We start from the raw sequence: 16491 nt of genomic DNA, 5'->3' as shown, positions 1-16491 counted from the left end.
GGTGTGGTGCCACAAACACAGAGTCCACAACATCGCCCCGACTGTGCAGACGTGGGCCGGCTCAGGCGAGGACCGGCCACAGGGAAGACACAGACCCTGACAGGGTCAGCGTGGGAGGACCTCCATGGCCTGACCAGGGGCGTCTGCACCCCCAGGGATGCTGCTGAGAGTTCCCGATCCTTCCTGGCAGAGTAATGACTTTCTCTGGTTCATCACTGCCACCTACTCCATCACCTTCACCTGATGATATGACACTAAGCTCCCCAAGGGCTTTCCAGCTTCAGGATCTGGACGCAGCAGGGCTCAAAGGTGACAGCTGAAGTTTGGGCACGGGAGGGTCAGAAATGCCCCCAGAGTGTTGTGACTGAAGGCTCCTCTACCCCAGGGACAGCCCCTGGCTGAATTCTCTGTGTCCTCCTCTGAGTGGAGAACCCGGCTGCCTCCCCCACCCCCGTGGGGTAACCAGCCTGCAGCTCGCATGTCTCCAGAGGAACCCCACCGGGCAGGCGACAGAATGACACCCCCAGAAGCCTGCAACCTCATCAGCGTGCCTACTGCCCCCCAGCTGTCTGTCCCGGGGTCCTGCATGCAGCCACAGGGGCTGTCCCGCCAGGCAGGGGTCTTGTGCACCAGGCGGGCGCCCCCCACACCAGGGTGGGTGGGACGCCTGTGCAGCAGACGGCACCCAGCCCACATCACGGCATTTGCTCTCCAGAGCTGGGTGCAGGGACGCTGCACCTGACACTCCTGCCCCCGAGCATCTGGAAAGGGTCGCTGGAAAAGGAAGGTGAAGGCAGGCTGCCAGGATGTTGGAAGAACAGTGTGGAACAGCGTAGCCACAGTACCTCGGGCAGGACGGGTTTCCCTTCTGCACGGCTGTTCAAACCTCTGACTCGGGGACAGGTAGAGGCTGCTTCGGACTGCCTCGCTGTCCCGAAGGGAAAATCGGCTCTCTTCTTTTCCCACGCTGGCCACGCTGTGCTCAGCCAATGAGGCGATGTGATGGGGCCTCCTGTTTATAAGGACTTCGGAAGAGCCCGGCTGGACAGGATCCAGCTGCTCCCTCTGACTTCGTGTGAAAGGAGCTGGATCACCAAGCATCCCTTCCCCTCGAGGCAAGTGGGGAGAAGGGGCCCAAACGCCTTTGACTTTGACCGTAGGCAGCGACGCCCTCACCGTCTGGGACCGAGAGGCTGTGTGTGCGGCATCTCTAGCCTTCGGGGTGACCGCGGTGTCGGTGCCCACGCCACGGGGCTCCGAGAGCGAAGGTCAGAACCTGGGGGGGGATGGGCTGCGTCCCCCTGGGCCGGTTCCAACACGAGGAGCGTGGACTTCCCACCAGTACAGCAGAGTGTGAAGCATCCTTCCTGTGTCTGCTGGGCCAGCTAGCCGGAGGGAAACGGGCGACAGAGACACAGACACCAGTGCAGACACTCTGATCCCGAGGAAAACAGCAGGCAAAATTTCCGAGTTTCCGGATTCTGCTGACAGTTGGACAGCCCGTGGGGGTGGAGGCCTGCTTTCTTGCCAACCGCGGCGGGAGCCAGAAAAAATTTTCCCGGTCTTATTTTAGGACGGGTGACGCTGTAAACAAGCTGGGTGACCAATCCACAGACAGCCTGTCTAGACCCTTATTTGAAGCAGAAGGTCACCAGTGGGGCAGACGTCCCAGATGTCCTGGAGGCATGTGACAAGGAGCCGCAGCCCCGCCAGCCGGCCAGCGCTGACTCTGGGACAGGGACACTTACCTCACCTCCTGAGTGTTGATGGCGGGACCGCGCAACCCACCCTGGAGGCGCAAGGTCAGGACTCAGGAGCTGGCGAGGGAGCCTGAGACCTGAGAGGGCAGGCCTTGCGTGGTGGTGGCACGGGGTGGGTGGGTGTGCAGAGCACGGGGGTGGGGGGGGGGGAGGGGGAGGGGGGTGGCTATCACGCTTGAGGGCAGCAAAGGTAGGACAGTGCAGACAGAATGAAAGAGCGTGATTCTAGGAGGCAAAGAAACTTCTGGAATACACTTGGTGCAAAGAAAGATTATCAAGATCCCAGGAGACACTTGGTGTAATGGCTGAAATCAGAAGTTCTGGATCCTGACGTCAGCTCCAAGCCAGCCTCACTGCTCACACTGGGGGTTCACGCCCAGCCCCACCACACACACTGGGGTCCCGCCCAGCCCCAACAATTAAAGCTGGGTTTTAGTTTCCCAACTGAAACGGAGAACATTTGTACCTGACTCTTAGGGGTGTTCTGAGGAGTAAGCGAACAAATAAACATGGAAACTACTTAGAACAACAGCTGGCATACAGGGATCACTCCATGAACGTTAGAGGTTACTGTCATCATGATATTTACATCCCCCCCAACACACACACACCCACACACATACACACAGTATAGCATCACTGGGTCTCCCTCCCAGGCCTGCAACCCACTGCGGCCCAGGCCATGCCAACCTGGACGGGCGGAGCCACCAGCCTGTTTCTCTGACAAGCTGACCACTGACGATGCGACGCTGGGTAAGTTACTGAAGCTCTCTGTTAACTGGGTAAGTTACTGAAGCTTCCTCTCAGAGGTCAATGGCTATATAATATCCAGCTCACGGTGCTACTTTTAAGGCAGAAACCTGTTAGTTTAAAAAGATGGCTGTCATCTCCTGGGTAAAGTTTTTCTGCCTTGCACAGATCATATTCCAGATCAGGAATATACTACGGAAAGCCTTCAACTACGCTCAAGTTCAGGTGCCTGTGGAACGCCTCACTTATCCAGAGTTCCTGGCCAGTGAAGGTGATGTGGCAGGGGAATTCTTTTCAGGAAACTAAATAAAACTCGTTTTTTAGCACCAAGTTGCTTTCTTAATCACTTTTATGAGGCTCCTTCCGAAACAGGTAGATACATCTCTGACTTAACAAATGAACTCGGGCCAATGAATCAGAAAGCTTTATAAGGCAAAAATATAGTAGCAAGAGGAAAAGAATGAAAAGATGCCACAATTACCCTACCCTCCCTTCTGAAAACAATGAGCCAGCACATCTGTCCTCACCCCGCAGCCCGGTGGCCTGCCACTCGAACCCGGGACCGCACGCTCACCTGTTTTGCAGCCGCCTGGCTGGGAGGTAAGGAGCCCCTCGTCAGCAGCGGGGGGCTCCCGGGGCCACAGAGCTCGGGGAAAGGGTTGGGGATGGCCGGCAGAGACGACGTTCTGAACTGTTCACCTTCTTCCTGCAGGCGTCTGGGAGGAGAGACACAACCGCTCATTAAAAGCTGCCATCCCCCGACACGACCCAGCCGTCCCACGTCCGGGGGTGTCCCCAAGGAAACTAAAGATGGACTCACTCCTGTGTTCCCAGCGGGACTGGTCACATCAGTCCCCTGGGGGGTCCACCAATGCGGGAACGGATAAACAAAACATGGTCTATCCACATGAGGGGACACTACTGAGCCCGACCAAGGAAGGGAATTCTGACGCACGGTGACAACCAGGATGAACCCTGAGGACACTGTGCTGGGTGAAATCAGCCAGTCACAAAAGGGCGGATCTTGTACAATCCTACTTCTGTGAGGTACCTAGGGTCTCCAGGCCCCTAGCTAGTACAATGGAAAATGCCAGCGACTGGTGGGAGGGGAACGGGGAGTCACGGTTTCACGGGGACAGAGCGTCGCTTCTACAGGATGAGCAAGTTCTAGAGATACAACGGAAGCATAGGCACCGCCACGAGATGGCGCACTTAAAAACGGCTGCGTGCATTGTACCACAACCAAGAGTTTTGTTTTCTGTTTTTTTCCCCCATTCTCAGACTCAAAGGGTACAGATTCCCTCACCCATTAAACAGCTGGGGAGGACGTTTAATGCTCCAAGGGGCGCCTGCGGGGCTCAGTTCGCCAAGCATCCAACCTCGGCTCAGGTCATGGTCTCACGGTCTGTGAGTTCGACCCCCGTGTCGGGATCGCTGCTGTCAGCACAGTACCCGCTTCGGATCCCCTGTCCCTGTCTGTCTGCCCCTCCCCCACTAACACTCTCTTTGTGTCTCTCTTAAAATAAATAAACTTTAAAAAAACGAAACAAAACAAAACCACGCTCTGTGTATGACACATCCTAGACGTCTTCTCCAAGCACCTCGTGGATTCTGTTCCCTGAACACTGACGTGTGAAGACGTTCTGCGAGTAAGAGCGCTTTCACGAGGACAGCTACGTTCGATGGCCTTGAAGCCAGCACTCGTCCAGACACGTGAAAACGTGAGAAGAGGCTCCCCCGTGTCCTCATCTGGGCTGTGGGATGAGTGCTTGCTTACACAAAAAAGGCTGTTGGCACCGAATCGGAAATAAAGGCCGCGGGCAGCCGTCCTCCCCAGGACACGGAAGCCCGCCTTTCCGTCACAGCCACTGCAGAGTGAGGACCAGGCGGCCTACTTGTTGGCATTTCCTCCCAAGAACGCAAAACCCACTCGTCATAGGGCAAAGCCAAACACACACAGGGTGACGAATCAGATGCAGTTATGAAAACAGAAGAATAAAGTTCAAAGTCGAAGGACAAAGGGCTGCAAAGTGCCCCCTCTGTTTCCTTTCCCGGGGTCCTGTGAGGGCTTCCTGTCCACACTGCCGGGGCTTCCCCAGGGTCCTCCCGTCCACACTGCCGGGGCTCCCCCGGGATCCTCCCGTCCACACTGCCGGGGCTCCCCCGGGGTCCTACCGGTGGCTTCCTATCCACACTGCTGAGGCTTTCCCGTGGTCCTGCGGGGGCTTCCTGTCCACACTGCCGGGGCTTCCCCAGGGTCCTGCCGGTGGCTTCCTGTCCACACTGCCGGGGCTCCCCCGGGGTCCTCCCGTCCACACTGCCGGGGCTCCCCGTCCACACTGCCAGGGCTTCCCTGGGAGCGGAGCCCCGTCCTCTGGAGGGCAACACTGCCCACTGTCCAGACACCCACCTGAGCAGCGGCGTGAGCCCTGCTGCCGCTCCGTATCCCTGGTCCTCGGTGACATAAGCCCCGAGAAGCCCCTGTAGGCAGAGTCTTCCAAGAATTTTTTGGACTCCTTTTACAGTGTGACGAAATTAACGATCCATTCGCTTTCTTGGGAGTTTGGCCACTAGAGAACTGCAGCGATCACTTTACAGGTTCTCTGTTTACCAAGCGATCCTGATGCGTGAGGGGCCCGCCCAGCCGTTCCACGGGGACCAGGATGCACCCATCTACGGCGTGCACGCTCCTGGGGAGGGAATGGGGTCAGTGCCGGGGGGGTGCCGCGGCCCCTCTGAGGCGCCCCCATAACATCCCAGAAAGCGGATGTGCGCTGTCAGGGAATCCCACTCTTCCCACACCAGCCTCTGTCATGGCCAAGTGCCTGGCTCACTCGCTGTCCCTTGTCCTATGGAGCAAGAGAGGAGGAGGAGAGCCCCGACGACCACTGACCGGTGACTCTCCTGAAGCACAAGGATAAAAGTCTGTTCCGACTCACATACAAGATGCCAATGTTCTGATGCTCTAAAGTTCCCAGAAACTTCTCTGAACAGGGTTGTTCTGAAAACCTTTAAAAGCGGTGTGTTCGGGCGGGGCGGGGGGGGGGGGGGGGGACCTGGGTGGCTCAGTCGGTTAAGCTCTGACTTCAGCTTAGGTCATGATCTCACGGTTCGTGAGTTCGAGCCCCAGTTCAGGTGAGCCTCGCTTCTCTCTGCCCCTCATGGGATTCTCTCTCTCTCTCTCTCTCTCTCTGCCCTTCACTCACTTTCACCTCTCTTTCTCTCTCTGAATGAATGAATGAATGAATGAATGAAAGCTGTGTTTTTTAGGGCAGTGTATGGTACTGTACCATTATACATTATACATTTGTCCAAACCATACAATGTCCAACACCAAGAGCGAACCCTCAGGTAAACCACGGACTTTGGCTGATGACGATGTGTCCACGCAGGCTCGCCAACTGTGACAAAGGTACCACCTGGTGGGGAATGTGGGTAATGCAGGAAGCTGTGCATGTGTGGGCAAGGGGGTGGGTACATGGGAGACATTTAGAAATTTCTCTCAATTTTGCTATGAACCTAAAACTGATCTTTCAAAAATTAGTCTTTATTAAAAAACAAAACAAAACAAAACAAAACAAAACAAAACAAAACAAAACAAAAACAGACAACATGCTAAGTCAGCAAGGCTGGACACACAAGGGGGTCACACCCTGTAGGATTCCCTTTTGATGAAGCAGCCAGAACAGGTGAATCCGTAGCAACAGAAAGCATGCGAACTGGTGGTTACCAGGGGCTGTGGGAAGGGGTGTGGAGACACTGTTTAATGGGTACGGGTTTCCTCTTGTGCAGGGAGAACATTCCAGAACTAAGTAGAGGTGGTGGCAGCTCAATGCTGGGGAGTCTACTAAATGCGCCTGAATTGTACACTTTAATTTTTTAATGTTTATTTATTTATTTTTGAGAGAGAGTACAAGTGGGGGGGGTAGAGGGGGAGAGGGAGAGGGGGGAGAGAGAGAGAGAGAGAGAGAGAGAGAGAGACAGAGAGAGACAGAGAGAGAGAGAATATCCCAAGCAGGCTCTTTGCGGTCAGCACAGAGCCCGATGCGGGGCTTGAGGGGCTCGAACTCACAAACTGTGAGATCATGACCTGAGCTGAAATCAAGGGTCGGACGCTTAACCGACTGAGCCACTCAGGTGTCCCTGAACTGGACACTTGAAGTGATTAATTTTATGTGATGTGAATTTCACGTCAATATGTTATTCTTAAAAATTAAAAGGACGAGAAAAATCCCACGTTGGCTTCCCGGCAGTGCACAAGCATTGGCCACAGCAAAACGAGGGACACTACACGAGGCCGGAGAACATCCCAGCTCCAGAGGCTGCATCCCTGCCCAGTTATGGAGCGAGACGCAGAAAGGGGGCGAAGATGCAGGGATGCTGGGGGTCAGGGACGAGAACGGCCGGGCCTGGGCTCCACCGCCTGCCTGGGCTAGAACATGCCCCCTGCTTTCCCTGCTGTCCGCCCCCTCACGATCAGCCAGCCCAGCCGCAGCCTCTTCCAGGAAGCCCGCTTCTCCTTCCCCAGTGTCTGCTCTGCACCTGCCTCTGTCTGTGCCCCACACCCCACTCTGCGGGTCTCAGACACAGCGCCACACCCAGTGGGTTCTGAGCCGGTCAGGACCCCTCCACCTGGGTTTGCATCCGGACTCCCTACTCACCAGGTGTGGGCCTGTCACGTCCCCCAGTGCCTCAGTTTCCTCACCTGGGCAACGAGGCCCACGACATCACCCGCCTCGTAGGGTTGTGGTGGCCATTGTATCAGCTAATAAGTGAGGACTCGAGAGAGACCATACACAGGAAGTGCTCAACATAAAGCCTCACTTACAAAAGAAATCTTTGGGTATCCCGTATTGGTCACCCCATTTTTTAAACACATCCAAAAGTAAGATGCCCTGTGGCGCACGCCTGCCCTGTGCACCCCCGTGGGACCTAACACAGGCAACCCCAGGGCATAGGGCTGAGTTCGGCCCAAACTTTAGCTCAAGGGCCCCGGGCAACGAACAGGCCCAGGTCTGCCTGTGCCATCCTCTGCGCTGACTCAGCTCTGGGCACTGTCACTGTTGGGGCTGCGACCCCGTCTTCCCAGGGCCTCCCACCCTTCCAGGGATGGGTGACTGAGAGACCCCAGACCCCAGCCACATGGAGAAAAGTCTCCCTCCAGACTGAGCTCCACAGGGGCCAAGAGAACAGGACTGATGCTCAAGAAAGCACAGGCAGGTATAAACACCAGGACGACGGAGGGGAGGAAAGGCAGGAAGCCGAGAGGCGGCCGACCGCAGGCCGCAGAGCTGCTACACCCCCCCTTGCAGACAGCTCTGAGTTCCCCAAGACACAACAGGCTACCTTGGCAAGAGAGTTACCCAGCTGCAGAAGACCTGGGATGTCAGACCAGAAAGAGCCTCACAGAAGTTTCTGGAAGCAGAGAGGACCACCTTGCCCTATCCCCATCCCAAGGAAAGGAAGCGAGATCCCCAGGAGATGCAGTGCTGAGGAACCACCAGCCCAAAGAACCCCAGCCTGACCGAGGCCCAAGATGGAGGGCCCCGCACAACCTTGCACTAGAAAGTGCAGGGAGGCAGGGAGGCTGGCCTCGGTCCCTCGCCCGCTCCCATCCCTCCACTGTCACCTGAAAACCTCCAGAGCCAACAGTGACCGGGCGGCGGCCACACCGGTCCACCCACCTCCCGGGCCCCGGAGACGGGGTAGAGACACCCTCAGTGCCCTGCCCCTCCCCCTCCTAAATCCGGGTGTGACAACTCCCATCCATCCCCCTCTTCATCGGGGTCAGGACACCACCGTCTCTAGGCTGGTCCTCGAAACGGCCTCCAAATCAGCCGTGGTCTAGCCCACCACCCCGACACCCGGCTGCCAGAATTATCTGCCAGAACCGCAACCCCATCTCCTCGCTCGCCTGTTCAAATCCTTTCCCCGTCTCTCCCCTTGAAGGGCTCAGAGACGCCTCCGGGATCTGGCCCGCACCTGTCGGGATCATCTTGTGTGCAAAGCACCCCGTGGAGGCGTGACAGACGCGCAAAACGCTGTACGTGTTTGACGTGAACGACCGGGTGTGTCGTAAGTAGACACGCGATCTGTCGCCAGTCCGGCTTGTCATCACCCACAGCCTGCAACCGCTCCCTCCGCCTTTATCGCTACTGCGGAAGCTCTTCCCTCCTTGCACAGCAGCGCCGTCACGCGTGGGCTCCGTGCCGCAGGACCTCCTAGGACTGACTCGTCTTGTAAAACCAACACTCTGAACGTTCAGTCCCGTATCTCCTGATTCCCTCCCCGTGGCGCTGGCATCCAGCACTCCTACCCTCTGCGTCTAGAAGTTCGGCCACCTTAGAGGCGACACGTGAGTGCGACCATGTGGCACCGTCCTTCTGTGACAGGCTCATTCACTTACAGTGCTGTCCACGTTGGCATCAACGGACGGCTCGGTGAGGAAAACGCAGAACACGCAATGCCGTGTCGTGCGGCCATACAAAAAGGGAGGAAGTTTTGCCCCTCGGGACAACGAGAATCCTCTCTTCTGCTCACGAAATCTCTTCTCCCCGCCCGCCACCCACCGACTCCCACTCACCCTTCAACACCCAAATCCGAGATCTGCCGCCTCCAAGGAAGCCCAACCCCCCACCCTGCTTCCCATGAGCCCCTCCCCCCCAGCCCTGGTATTTCCAGGAATACAAATGGAATGCGTCCACGGGTCTGAGGTGGCACATGTCTGACAGCCCCCGGGGACACCACTGCCCCAGGTCCCCCCACCCCACCCCACTCTGGGCACGGGCTGCACAGAGACAAGGAACGTGTCTACGCAGCAGGGGGCGCTATTGTGTCCGTGCGACGGCCCTCCCTTGCTCTCAGAGAGGAGGCCTTCCAGGCCCCGGGGCCCACCTGACAGCGAGGATGTGCACAGGCTGTGAGCGCTGCACCTGCAGTCGCGGGGACGCCTGCGGCTGGAGGGACCTTGTTCCTGAGGGTGGCGGCTGGCTGCGGGCGTGCTGGCCATTCTGGAGCAGGGGTACCGTCTCTGACTGCATGCTACAGGCCGGGTACAGACTCTCCAGGGATGCGCTCACATCGTTCACCAGGGCTTCCAGGTCTACGTCATCCTCTGGGCGTTAAAGGCAAAAGCGGGGGAGAAAAAAAAAAAAACAAAAACAGAACAGAACAAGACAAAACTTTAGCAGCAGTGAGGGGCCACGGCCACACGGGCATCTTAGGGCTCAGGTTCCAAAGCTCACAATATTTTAAACTATTAGGTGAAGGCAGAGGAGCATAACTGAGGATATACATCCCGTAAGGAATCGTATGTGTTCCATCTACTGATGTTTGCTGATATTCCAGAAGCTACTTGGTAACTACGGTCCAGCCGCATTCCCAGCGGCTGCACACACCCTTCGGAGCACCTGCCTAGCTCACACCCCCTTTGGGGTGGACGGGCCACACGCAGTCACAGCTGCACAGCCTCAGGTGGCCAGACCACAGGTGGACATCGAGCTCTACTTAGGCAAGTCAGGCCTTCTCCCTTCCCTGAAATTCTAGCAGTGAAAGAGAGACACAGGAACAGAACAGCACCCAGCACAGACAGCAGCCTGGGCCAGCTAAGAGCTCCAGGAGGGCCCAAGCCACGCAGACCGGCTCACAGGTGGCTGCGGATCAATCATGCACCTGCAGACCTCCAGGTGCCCTCGACTGGCCTGGGAGCCTGAGGAAGCCTGTCCTCACAGAAGGCCCAAGGCAGACGCAGAGAGAGAGAAGCACAGGGAATGCCGGACGGAAGGTCAGAAAATAGCAGAGGCACACACAGAGACTTTGATGGGAAATTCTTCGTGTCGACTTGGCTCGGTCGCCGGTATTTGGTCACACTTGATTCTAGATGTTTCCGTGCAGGAATTTTTTAGATGAGATTACCATTTAAGTCAGTAGACTCTGAGCAAAGCAGATTGCCCTCCATAATGTGGGTGGGCCTCATCCAATCAGGTGAAGGTCCTGAAGAGAAAAAGACCACAGTCCCCAAAGGAGGGAAGAATTCTGCCTCCGGACTCAAACTGCAACTCCTCTCTGGGCCCCCAGCCTCCCGGTCGACCCCGCAGATTCTGGACGTCCAACTACACAATTGTGGGAGCCAACTCCTTAACCTGCACCTCCTTCCCCATACACGTATAAATGCACGTTAATGGTTCTGTTTCTCTGAAGAACCCTGACTGCACACGGTGAGGGGATAACCCGGCACGCCCAGAGATGTGGGAGTGCCCAGGGCGGGAGGTAGAGACAGAAACCTGGGGACACAGGCCAGGCTCTGAGCAGCCCAGCGTGCCTCAGTGCGCCTTCCTGCTAAGGCCCGCCCGTACTCCGGCCGCGAGCTCCATAAAGCATCCTGCATCCCCGGTCATCGTGGGCTGGGGCTACCGAGTTAGCTTCTCCTGTTTGTAACCCACTGGAAACTGACAGCACAGCCCACCTTCTCTGCGTTTTCCGCTCGGTCACTTCGAACGTGGCACGTGTGAATGCGCTCCCCCACTGGGGCACTCCGCGAGTCCCCCTAACTCACAGGCCCACTTGGTCCCATAAGCGACACCTGCTCAGCCTGAGGGGCTGGGGCCCAAGACAGCAACACCCTCGCCAAGCCGGGACCACAAGCTCCCCCGACAGGAAGGCCCCTGTGAACCCGCCGCCCCAGCCCGCCTCCTACAGGCCCCCCGCCCGCGGCACCAGGCCCGGCTTTCTGTTTCTCAGCCTCTTCAACCCGACCCGGGGTCCGCGGGGGTGGGTGAGGACAGGAGGCTGGTCATCACCCCGCCCTGCGGCAGAGCCGGGCACAGATCCATCTCATCTATTCCCCGTGCCACCACAGACGCCGTGACTGCCACCCGGTCCCACGGCTGAGGAACAGACCCCGGGGGAAGCAAGGACCTTGCCCAGGGGCACGCCGGTGCGACGAGGCGGACCTTCGACCTGAAAACACTTCCTGCAGCTACCAGGCTGGCCTCACCAGGTGTGCGCTCAATGCATGAGCTCACGGACCTTTCTGGGACCTGCCCTCCCTGCCTGTCCAGTCCTCGTGTAAACATCTCGGGTCCCTTTGCTTCAGCTTCTCCATCTCATTAGGCAAAAGGGCACAAGAAACGGAGCAAAGCAAGACAGCGAGAAAAAAGGAAGGCACGCGGGCCAAAGGGGCAGAGAACGCGGGAACCCCGTGGTTGCAAGCGGGGGGTGGGGAGGAGAGCACTTTTGGGAAGATTTAGGTAGAAGCAGAAAGAAAGGTCACAGACATCCCCCATCCCGTTCTGTACCTTGCAGGCAATGGTGCCAGGGAGAGGGGTCTGGGGAAGGCCTGGACGGGGTGATTATACACAGCAGGCTTTAGATGGATCACACTGGGCCCTGAGCAGGATGGACACACGGACTGACGGGAGAGCATCGGATGCTTCTGAAACAGCAGGAATGCGGTTTCGCTGCTGGAACCGAGAACACCGAGAGCTGTCTGAGCAGAGCGGACACGGACCGAAATCCCGACCAGAAACTTGTGAGCGGGGCCTCGCGTCCCCAGGGCCCGCGCGGGAAGGCAGGAGACGCTGCCAGCGCTTGGCCTGTGCACGGTCAAATATTAATCCCGCGGCCAGATATCAGAAGGACAACAGGGCTGAATTAGTAATTCATGACTGCCGTGTAATCAATAAGTAATCTATCACAAAGGAGAACGCCAGAGTCAGCAGGCAGAGCTCTTGCTTAGGGTTCAGAGGGCAGGCAGCTACGTGGGAGAAGTGGGAAAATCCAGACCCCGGGAGGGAGAGGTATGCACACAGCCTTGTCCCCTTGTCCCTTGTCCGGAGGCCACATCTGTAAACTGAGGAAGCAGAACTCGGCAAGCACAAAACCAACAGACGGCGGCCCGAAGAGAGCCAGCCACTTGGGTATTTACTGAGACCTCACGGTATCTGCCTTCTCAGAAAAGGTACAAGTCACACTAGGGCTCATGAGTCCGGGGCTTCAGGAAGGTTCTAGAATGCATCCTGCACTCACATTTAGCTTCCATGTAATAGTTGCCGATTGAGCTCTGGAACACGATTAAGCCTAGGCCACCCTAACTCATCCTACAAACAACTCAGTATTTCTCTCTTAACGACCATTTAAGAATCAATATGGGGTGAAACACTGAGCTCACAGTAGCTATCCATCCAGCCTTCGGGAATGCCTGGGGGTGGGGGGTGGGGTAGGGGCGGGGAGGGAGGGGCTGGATGCCATGGGCAGGCCGGGGGAGGGTCATCACGGGCCGCTGGGGTGTCACCTGGCTGTCAGTCACATGTGCCCCCAACCAGGAGACCCAGCAGAATACAGTGGCCACCACGGTCACTTCCGTCCCCCCTGAGGAGTCAGGCAGAAAGAGAGGCTCACTGTTAGAGTTCTTTTTTTTGTTGTTTTTTAATGTCTATTCATTATGAGAGAAAGAAAGAGCGAGAGCAGGCTAACAACTGGGGGAGGGGCAGAGAGAGAGAAAGAGAGAGAGAGAGAGAGAGAGAGAGAGAGAGAGAGAGAGAGAATCCCAAGCAGGCTCCACGCAGTGAGCACAGAGCCCAACTTGGGACTCAATATCACAAACTGTTAAGATCCTGACCTGAGCTGAAATCAAGAGTTGGACGCTTCACTGACTGAGCCACCCCAGCGCCCCAAAACCAAACCTTTTAAAGAATCTGAAGTATCCTAGCCCGGGACAAACTTTAAAATTCCTGTCGCTCAATTAGCATTTCGCCTGTCCAGACAACAGACTCACTTAGGGTTCTGGGATTTTACCTACACTCTGTTAAATCTAGCGCAGGCTAAAAATGGAATCTTCCAAGCAGGGGTCACAAAGTATTGATCTGAAGGAAGACACTCGCCATCGTGTTCCTTGAAAACTTACTGAACTACGGTATAGGAATCCACTAAGGCATTACTGACGTGACACTCAGTTCTCGCAAAAACGCTCGGAATGGCTCACATTCTGTGAGCACGTCCCGTGTTGTGCGGGATGGCTACCCGCCTTTCCTGTCCCTGTGGTCCCTACATGAACCCACCACACAGATCAACCACCCGCCCCGTGAAAGCCCTTCTGCAGAGAAGCAAACACATAGGGCGAGCACAAGACAGATGCTTCTGGAAATGAGTGCTAAGATTAAGTATCTATTTGGTGCGAACTTGATGCCAAAATACTTTCCGTGAGACCGCACTGCCTCTGGAAGGCACATGAAGGGGAAGGTAAAACAATTTTACACACTCCGTCTCACATCACGCGGATTCAGGAGGATGTATTTACCGCACAAATACAGGTCAGACAACACGGTTGTAAATCAAGTTATTAATAGACGTTTTGCTTCCGCAAATAACCCAGTCCCAAACTGGACACTGACTTTTGTCCCAAATATCTGAGCAGCTCATCTGATCTCAAACCCACATGCGTGCCTGGCCTCACTGCCATCAATCAGCACGCGGAGGAAGCTTTCCTTCTAAAACAGATACAAAGTCGGTGAACCAAATTCGTGTTTGGCTCATAGATAATTCGGGGCACACGTCCTCCGTAAGCCAACCAGGAGGCGGCCAGGCGCTCACCAGCTGACTGTGGGCACAGAGGAGAGCGCCAGCTACAGGCGAGGCTCGGCCTTCTAGCCCCAGGAGCCTCCCTCCCTGTACACCCTGCTGGGTCCACAGCACCATCTAGTGGCCTCCTTCACTGGCTAGGAAACAGGACATTCATTGAATCCGATTCACTGGCACCTTAAAGAAACGCTACGTGCCGGGGTTTTCAAGATACACGTGTATACTGTCCATTCTTCCCGGACCCACGTGAGCACCTGTTAACATGCAATGTCTGTCTGTTTCCTCCCGTCTTTGTCTAGAAGGTGGGCTGGTAAGTAAGGCAGGGCGGGGCAGGCTTGCTTAAGATGCTAAATCCCTAAAGAGTGATAGGTGATTTTAAGTAAAAGGAAGAAAAAGTAAATCAATGGGTGAGGCTGTGACAGAAGAGGAAACAGAGATCTTGGCCTGCCTTAGGGATCCTGGCACCGGGCTCCTGAGATCCTTATAATTTTCTAAACCATAAAAGCAATGGGGGCATCTTTTGTTCTGATGTCTGGTCTTTGTTGTTATTGTTGTTGTCATTGTCGTGGTTCCTGAGATAGCCCCAGGGCTTTCATAAAGGTGAAAGGATCCTCTTTTATAAAACGTCACCTTTTGTTACTCATGACAAACCCCTTTCAACCACACCTGAGTTTATGTTAATGAGGTGCTTTTTGGAAAGCCACCAGGTAACCACTGGCTGGGGGCTGGCTGCCAAGGGAGCCGATCACGATCATCACAGGGCTATAGGTTTGGAAGGGTCCAGTCTCGTTCTGTGCCCTCGGGGGGTGGGGGGGGGAGGGGGGGAGGACATAGGGGCTGGACGCTGAGCTCATCACCGGCGGCCAACGATGTAATCAATTGTGCGTATGTGGTGAAGCACCCCTATCAAAACTCCCAACCCCATAGGTTTTGGAGAGCTCCCAGGTTGGTGCACATATGGAGGAGCCTGGGGGGTAGCGTGCCCAGCACGGGAGCCCCGAACCCCTTCCCCATACCTTGCTCTACGCACCTCTTCCAACAGACTGTTCCTGAGCTGTATCCTTTATAACAAACTAGTAACCTAATTAGTAAGCCGTTTGCCTGAGTCCGGTGGACGCTCTAGTAAATGACTGAACCCAGTATGGACACACGCAGCTGGTGTCAGAGAATTGCTTGCCGGGGGGGGGGGGAACCCACCCTTCTGGAAAGTGCCGAGTCAGAGCAGAGGTAAGGGGAAGATTTCTTCCCAGTGCTGTAGCTGAAAAGTCCCGAACACATATGTAAAGGCCAAAGTTCTTACACGCTTCTATCTGGACGGGAACTAAAGGTCCAGCCTGCGAAGGCGTTTTAAACCTAAGCCATGTTCACTGGGCAAGCCGTTTTTGTTGACCTCTGAGCAATTAAAACCTTGTGCAGGTTTTAATTCTACTGAAGTCAGCATTCTACTGAAATGCCTTTGGCACACCAATGAATCTCTAGCCTCACAGATTCCACTCACAGGTATTTAATTCTTTCTAGAAACGTTTCTTTGAGAGAGAAAGAGCACGAGTGGGGTAGGGGCGGAGAGAAGGAGAGAGAGAATCCCAAGCAGGCTCTGGGTTGTCAGCGCAGAGCCGGATGCAGGACTCGATCCCACAAACCGTGAGATCAGGACCTGAGCCGAAATCAAGAGTCAGATGCTTAACTGACTGAGCCTCCCAAATGCCCCACAAGTACTTAATTTTTAATAGGTACAGTTGGACATAAGTAAGAATAAGAAAATCAGGTATTACACTGTTAGAGTATACCTCTGTTCATATTCGTGATAGTTACAGATATTCAGAAACCCTACAAGCAGATCACCTAAACATATCTCCAAATACAAATATAAAGGCCATTTCTAAATCGTGTCGTTTAAAAAAAATTGAATCAATGCTTTATTTCGGTGGTTACTACAGGCAGGCGGGATTTGAAGCAGGAAATAAAAACCCTAGAATTACGCCCAGCATATACACAGAACTACATATATATAGCTTCAGCCACACACTCACGTCTCCTGACCTTTCAGCACGTACAAGAGAAACTTCGCTTTCCAGCCTTTGTGGGAAATGGTACTCTCCTCTCCACCCACCTCCCATAGACGATGACAACCGTCACTGTCAGTGCCAATAAACTGAGAAAATACCTATCAACAAGCTGATTAATTCACCAGCAGGAAAAATGTGTGTGGGTGTGTTTCACTTCAACTCCACATGTGCACCTCCTACACTTCCTGCTGCTGGGGTCTGGGCAGCACTCAGCAGATATACGTGGCCTCCCAAGCCCACAATGCCACTGCCAGCCCCAGAGCACGTTCAGGGGCATCCAGTGACACGAGGCTGGGTCCGATCCGCTCGGACAAGGTTGAAATTGAAACAGTCCTCTC

At 55.4% G+C, this 16491-nt stretch overlaps 1 protein-coding gene across 6 annotated transcripts in view; it reads right to left on the bottom strand.

Annotated features, from left to right (window-relative positions):
- Positions 1-16491, bottom strand: part of GRB10 (growth factor receptor bound protein 10) — a 184325-nt gene that overhangs the window by 58366 nt on the left and 109468 nt on the right. For all 6 annotated transcript variants that reach the window (XM_086697082.1, XM_086697087.1, XM_086697083.1 and 3 more), the window contains 2 exons: positions 9405-9624; positions 3085-3226 (listed from right to left, as the gene is read on the bottom strand). In XM_086697082.1, coding sequence (XP_086553208.1) covers positions 3085-3226; positions 9405-9624 — 362 coding nt within the window. The remainder of the gene's footprint in view (positions 1-3084; positions 3227-9404; positions 9625-16491) is intronic.

The sequence above is a fragment of the Puma concolor genome, chromosome A2 (assembly GCF_028749965.1).
Source record: "Puma concolor isolate L17-30 chromosome A2, mPumCon1.1.hap2, whole genome shotgun sequence".
Lineage (NCBI taxonomy): Eukaryota > Metazoa > Chordata > Mammalia > Carnivora > Felidae > Puma > Puma concolor.
Note: the sequence above shows the minus strand (reverse complement) of the source record. Positions and strands in the feature narration are given on the sequence as shown.